Below are 6,989 nucleotides of genomic sequence, written 5' to 3'. Positions count from 1 at the left end.
CGGAGCTTGCGGTGAGCTGAGATCCGGCCACTGCACTCCAGCCGGGGCGACAGAGCGAGACTCCGTCTCAAAAAAATAAAAAAAATAAAAAAAAAAATAAAATAAAAAATAAAAAGAACACTTAGAATTAAGTTTCAAATTCCTTTCCATCACTTACTGTTTGTTTGTTTGTTTGTTTTTGAGATGGAGTCTCGCTCTGTCACCCAGGCTGGGGTGCAATGGCACAATCTTGGCTGACTGCAATCTCTGCCTCCCGAGTTCAAGCGATTCTCCCGGCTCAGCCTCCTGAGTAGCTAGGACTACAGGTGCCCGCCATGATGCTGGATAATTTAGGTTGTTTTTTTTGTTTTTTGTCTTGAGACGGAGTCTTCGCTTTGTCGCCCAGGCTGGAGTGCAGTGGTGCGATCTCGGCTAACTGCAAGCTCCGCCTCCCAGGTTCACGCCATTCTCCTGCCTCAGCCTCCTGAGTAGACGGGACTTGTCGCCCAGGCTGGCATGCAGTGACATGAACACAGTTCACTGCAGCCTCAGCTTCCTGGGCTTCAGCAATCCTACTGCCTTAGCCTCCCCAGTAGCTGGGACTATAGGCGCACACCACCACACTCAGCTAGGTTTTTTTTTGTTTTTTTTTTTTTTTGTGTGTGTGTGTGTGTGTATTTTTTGTAGAGATGAGGTTTCTTCATGTTGCCCAGGCTGGTCTAGAACTCCTAAGCTCACACAATCTTCCCGCCTTGGCCTCCCAAAATGCTGGGATTACGCCACTGAACCTGGCTTCTATGTTACTTCTTCATAGCCCTTCCTCTGAAATGATCAAGTTCATTTATTTATTTACTAATTTATTATCCACCCATGTTCCACCTGATCTGGAATGTACTATAAATACTTGTTTGTGTTATTTGCATGGTGTGTGCTCTGGGATTGAGAACACTGTAAGTGTTCAAGAAGTAGTCAAGAAAGAATGAATGAATGGGCCAGGCGTGGTGGCTCACGCCTCTAATCCCAGCATTTTAGGGAGCTGAGGCGGGCGGATCACTTGAGGTCAGGAGTTTGAGACCACCCTGGCCAACATGGTAAAACCCCATCTCTACCGAAAATACAAATATTAGCTAGGCATGGTGGTGCACGCCTGTAAGCCCAGCTACTCAGGAGGCTGAGGCATGAGAATCACTTGAACTGGAGGCCAGAAGTTGCGTTAAGCCGAGATCACACCATTGCCCTCCAGCCTGGGTGACAGAAAGAGACTGTCAAAACAAACAAACAAACAATGACGGAGTAAGGAGAGGGGCAGTGACAGTAGGAAAAAGAAAGCCTATTTGGGGACTTGGAAGGTGAGAGACAGGACAGCCAGGGGCACAGACTCCAGTGTCCTTTTCCTTCTCCTACTGACCCCACCTGCTTATGAAGCCAGCCTCGGATGTGCACGGGAAGGTTGGGATCCCTCCTGAGCGCATTGCCTCTCTTCCCAAAGGCATGGACCTTGTTTACTGCCCGGGTGGGCTTCTGAGGAAAGAAGGGGACAGAAGTGAACACGGAGAGCCTATGATGGTCCCGGGAGGGGATGAGGGTGGACACAGGCAACCGCAGGCTCTCGCTTCGCTGCCCTGAGAAATGGGTCAAGGACCAGCCGGGCGCAGTGACTCACGCCTGTAATCCCAGCACTTTGAGGGGCTGAGGTGGGAGGATCACATGAGGCCAGGAGTTCGAGACCAGCCTGGCCAACATGGTGAAACCCCGTTTCTACTAAAAATATGAAAATTAGCCAGGCACGGTGGCATGTGCTCATAGTCCCAGCTACTCGGGAGGCCGAGGCATAAGAATCTCTTGAACACAGGAAGCAGAGGTTGCAGTGAGCTGAGATTGTTCCACTGTACTCCAGCCTTGGTGACAGAGCAAGACTCTGTCTTAAAAAAAAAAAAAAAGTAAGTCCGGGCACAGTGGCTCACGCCTGTAATCCCAACACTTTGGGAGGCCGAGACAGGCAGATCACGAGGTCAGGAGATCGAGACCATCCTGGCTAACATGGTGAAACCCCGTCTCTACTAAAAATACAAAAAAGTTAGCCAGGCATGGTGGCAGGCGCCTGTAGCCCCAGCTACTCAGGAGGCTGAGGCAGGAGAATGGCGTGAACCCGGGAGGCGGAGCTTGCAGTGAGCGGAGATCGTGCCACTGCACTCCAGCCTGGGAGACAGAGCGAGACTCCGTCTCAAAAAAAAAAAAGAAAGAAAGAAAGAAAGAGAAGGGTCAAGGTGGGGGCTGAGGTTGGAGACCAGAATTGGGAGGTGTTCTTATTGCAGAGTTAAGAGACTCTTTTTTTTTGAGATAGCGTCTTTGGAGTGCAGTGGCCTAAACACTGCAACCTTTACCTCCTGGACTCAGGTGATCCTCCAGCCTCAGCCTCCCATATAGCTGGGACCACAGGCACATACCACCATGCCCAGCTAATTTTTTGACTTTTGTAGAGGAGGGGTCTCACTTTGTTGCCCAGACTGGGAGAAACTCTTTTTTTTTTTTTTTTTCTTTTGAGGCAGAGTCTCGCTCTGTCACCAGGCTGGAGTGCAATGGTGCAATCTTGGCTCACTGCAACCTCCACCACTCAGGTTCAAGTGATTCTCCTGCCTCAGCCTCCCAAGTAGCTGAGATTACAGGCACGTGCCACCACGCCTGGCTAATTTTTGTATTTTTACTAGAGACAGGGTTTCGCCATGTTGGTCAGGCTGGTCTCGAACTCCTGATCTCAGGTGATCCACCCGCCTCAGACTCTTAAAGTGCTGGGATTACAGGCATGAGCCACTGTGTCGGGCCGAGACTCTCTTTTTGATGGGCGGAGGGAGGTGTTCAGAGGCAAGGAAGAGGCTGTAGGGAAGCAATTTCTTGATCCAGGGTCCACTGCCAAGAAGCAGATACCCTTGGCTAGAGCTGTAGTAGGGGCTTTTGGGATCTGAACTGGGACTATGGGCTGGGAGGTCCCCATAATCAGGGGGAACGCTCACGCTGAGTCCTCGGTGAATCAAAGGATGCCCTGGTGCCCTGCGGTCACACCCCTTAGCAACCAAGTCCAAGGAGAGGACGCCTCAAACCCCTCCATCCTGCCCGGATGGAGCCTTGTCTCCCGATGCCCACAGATATCTCAGGCATCCTTAGCCAGGTCCCCACAATATGCCCTTCCTGGGAAGCGGTGGTACTGACCCAGGCTGAGTCAGATCTCTGGGCTCCGAACACAGGAAAGGACATGTGTGGAACGGCAGGAGGAAAAAGAAATGAATGTCTCCCTAAGCTTTTGGCCGGGATGCCAATTTGGGATGCAAGTATCTGGGGGCCCCTTGGGTCTTACTGTCAGAGAAGGGTCTTTCCTTATAGGATTTCATTAGTGGATAGACTGGATGGCAAGAGATAGGACAGCAAGTTCTAGCACTAATCAAGAGCAGCCCACTACTTCTGAGAACTCGAGGGGCCTCATGGCTGGGGAGCGGCTTTATCTTAGCAACCAGGGTCAAGGGAGGTTGTTACTCTGGTTTAGAATTAGGGAAATACAAAGGGTGGGGACAGAGCTGGGAGTGCCTCTGAATTCCTAGCTGCGGCTGATAGGCAATTTGGGACCTTACGATGTCTGGCAGACCCCGTTGCTAAGGATCCTTGTCCTTAACAACCAGAGTCCTTGGGGAAACAGAGGGATGGGTGGCCCAGAGCCCCACCTTCCTCCCCATCCCCGCCAGGAAGCTCAAACCTTGGGGCTCAGGCTGCTGAGTGAGGAGATGGTGGAGGCGCTGCTGGCCAGGCTCAGGCTGCTGCGAGGTCGGCTCCCCTCCATTAAGGGCTGGGGAGAGAAAGAAAGGGGCTGTGTCTCCGCAGTGACGGGTGCGGGACAGAGATGGGGTCAGGGGCTTGGAGGTCTGAGGAGGCTGCAGAGAAAGAGCCTGTTGTTTCGGGACTGAGGGGCTGGGGGAGGCCATGGCCCGTGACCACATACCAAGAGTGGTGCCAAGAGAGGTAGGCGGCCCTGGCAGCTGCAGGAGGGGGCAGCTGTCTGCAGCCCAGGCCAGAGAATAGGGAATCCTTTATTCCTCCCCACTGCACTCAGGCCAGGAATTTGACCCTCTCTGAGCTTAAGGACCCCCCATTCCCTGCCTCCTTCCTGCTGCCCCAGGCTACCTGTCTCCTGCCCTCCCACATGCACCCCCAAAGCATCCCTGCCAACTCCCCAAGCCAAGCCCTGCAGCAGCAGGAATGTGCACCCAGAGAGCCCCTCCCAGCTCAGCCAGGGAACTTACCCAGCTCTAGGGTCCCAATGACAGGGGGCAAGAGGACGGTGTGGGTGCTGCAGCACCCAGGCAGTCTCCCGCCTCCTTTGTCTCTTAGCTGCTGTCTCTCATAGTTCTCAATCTCTCTCCTCACCTGCTCACGTTTTGTCTCTTTGTCTCCCCGTCTCTTATGCTCTCTCTCTCTCTCTCTCTCTCTCTCTCCGTTTTACACTCTCTCTTTCCCCAGTCTCACTTTCTGTGTCTCTCCTCTCTCTGATCTCTGTCTCTTCCAGTGTCTCTCTCACTCATTCTCACCCTCTATCTCTCTCTCCAGTCTTTCTGTTTCTGTCCAAATCTTTTATTGACAGACTCCCAGGGTCTCTTCTTTAAGTCTCTATCTCATTCGCGCTCTCTCTCTCTCTGTGTGTCATCCTGTGTCCTCTCTCGTTCACACTCAGTCTCTTCCTCTTTCTGTCTCTCTCTCTGACTCTCCACGTCTGCCGTTTCCTCCCCTTTCTCTTTCCGATTTCCCTTCTCACTTTCTCCCTTCCTCCCTCTCCCAGTTTCTCTTTCCTCTCTGCTGGTCTTTCCCTGCCTCTGCCAGCCGCCCACGCTGCTGTCCTCCCCTCCCAATCCCGGCTGTCCCCGCCCCTTCTGGCCTCCCCACTACAGCCTGACCCCTGGCTCAGCTGCCCCCACAGCTGAGGGGAGGGGCTTGGGTCCCCCAATTCCTAGGTCCCCTAAGGACCAAGGTTGGGGCTTCTCAGTGTTTGGAGAGTTGGACCTGAGGCCTGCACTCCAGAGCCCCCGTGGGTTTGCTGCTGTGGTTGGGAGCCTGGGCCACTGGTGTCCTAAACAGAGGAGGTTTGTGTCTTGCAAGGGGTGGGGACTCAGACTTCCAAAGCCCTGGAGGGAACGAGTTAGGGATCCAGACTCCTGGGTGCCCCAGAAGGTCTGAGCTAGGAGTCAGGACTCCTGAGTCGTGAATGAGCTGGGGGTCTGGAAACATGGCTGTGATTGGAAGGGGCCAGGGATGGACTGTCCAGGTCCCCTAGGGAGAAAAGCCCATGGTCCCACTAGGGCAGGGTGAAATGGAGAGTTCCAAACCTCCACCTCAAATCCAGGTGAGAATTCTCTTCTAGACTTGAGGACAACTTCCTCAGGAGACAGACATGGTTCCTTGGTATACTTTGAGGAAGAAGATTATGCATCCGTAGGTAGGGGAGGAGAGCTGGGGGCTGGAACTGTCACCCCAGGCCTGGAACTTGTAGTAGAAGCGCCCCCACTCGCATGAAGAGTGCCACCCAGGCAGACTTGCGATTTGTGGAGGCAGAGCTATTGGCTAAGTCTGAAGCAGATGAAACCCAGGAGTGGAGCCTTGTGCCTGGACCGGGAAGGAATCCAAGCTTTTGGTTTAATCACCATTCACCATGCATCTGTTGAGCACCTACTGTGTGCAGGCACTGTCTGTTGCAGTCACTGAGAAGAAAGCAGTGAGCCCTGGCCGGGCGCAATGGCTCATGCCTATAATCCCAGCACTTTGGGAGACCAAGGCAGGAGGATCGCTTGAGACCAGGAGCTCAAGACCAGCCTGGGCATCATAGCGAGACCCTGTCTCTATTTAGAAAATGAATTTTTTTTTTTTTTTTGAGACAGAGTCTCGCTCTGTTGCCAGGCTGGAGTGCAGTGGCGCGATCTCGGCTCACTACAACCTCCGCCACGTGGGTTCAAGTGATTCTCCTGCCTCAGCCTCCTGAGTAGCTGGGACTACAGGCACATGTCACCACGCCCAACTCATTTTTTTTTTCTTTTGAGACCGAGTCTTGCTCTGTTGCCCAGGCTGGAGTGCAGTGGAAAGATGTCGGCTCACTGCAAGCTCCGACTCCTGGGTTCACACCATTCTCCTGCCTCAGCCTCCCAAGTAGCTGGGACTACAGGCACCCGCCACCACGCCCGGCTAATTTTTTTTTTTTTTTTGCATTTTTAGTGGAGACAGAGTTTCACCGGGTTAGCCAAGATGGTCTCCATCTCCTGACCCTGTGATCCGCCTGCCTCAGCCTCCCAAAGTGCTGGGATTACAGGCATGAACCACTGCACCCGGCCTAATTTTTCTATTTTTAGTAGAGACAAGGTTTCACCATGTTGGCCAGGATGGTCTCAATCTCGACCTCGTGATCTGCCCGCCTCAGCTTCCCAAAGTGCTGGGTTTACAGGCGTGAGCCACCGCACCTGGCCTAAATTAATTATTTTTTTAAAAGCACTGAGCCCAGCAAAGTGTCTGATCTCATAGTGCTTACATCTTCATTCTCATATGCAAGGAATCTGGACCCTGCTGTGACTATCTTAGTCAAGTGGTTTCATTTTCAAGCCTGTTTCCCCATTTGTGAAATGGGAACAATGACACCCTCGCACTCGGGAAGGAAACCAATTGCATGTGAAAATAGGAGACTCTAGCTGTGCGTGGTGGCAAGCTCCTGTACTCCCAACTACTCGGGAGGCTGAGGCAGGAGGATTGCTTGAACCCGGGAGGTGGAGGTTGCAATGAGCCGAGATCACACCATTGCACTCCAGCCTGGGTGACAGAGCGAGACACTGTCTCGAAAAAAGAAAGAGAGAGAGAGACAGAGAGACAGAGAAAGAGAGACAGAGAGAGAGAAAGAAAGAGAGAGGCAGAGAGAGAGAAAGGAAAGGGAAGGGAAGGGAAGGGAGGAAGGAAGGAAAGAGGGAAAGAGGGGAGGGGAGGGGAGGGGA

At 52.9% G+C, this 6,989-nt stretch overlaps 1 protein-coding gene across 1 annotated transcript in view; it reads right to left on the bottom strand.

Moving 5' to 3' along the window:
* PLEKHA4 (pleckstrin homology domain containing A4) overlaps positions 1 to 4,835 on the bottom strand; it is a 32,506-nt gene extending 27,671 nt beyond the window's left edge. Inside the window, exons 1-3 of the mRNA XM_017864296.1 lie at positions 4,269 to 4,835; positions 3,725 to 3,814; positions 1,393 to 1,500 (exon numbers count right to left, since the gene is read on the bottom strand). Coding sequence (XP_017719785.1) covers positions 1,393 to 1,500; positions 3,725 to 3,808 — 192 coding nt within the window. The 5' untranslated portion in view covers positions 3,809 to 3,814; positions 4,269 to 4,835. The remainder of the gene's footprint in view (positions 1 to 1,392; positions 1,501 to 3,724; positions 3,815 to 4,268) is intronic.
* Between the last annotated feature and the right edge of the window lie 2,154 nt (positions 4,836 to 6,989).

Source organism: Rhinopithecus bieti, unplaced genomic scaffold, assembly GCF_001698545.2.
Source record: "Rhinopithecus bieti isolate Rb0 unplaced genomic scaffold, ASM169854v2 scaffold_75559, whole genome shotgun sequence".
In the NCBI taxonomy this organism is placed as follows: domain Eukaryota; kingdom Metazoa; phylum Chordata; class Mammalia; order Primates; family Cercopithecidae; genus Rhinopithecus; species Rhinopithecus bieti.
Note: the sequence above shows the minus strand (reverse complement) of the source record. Positions and strands in the feature narration are given on the sequence as shown.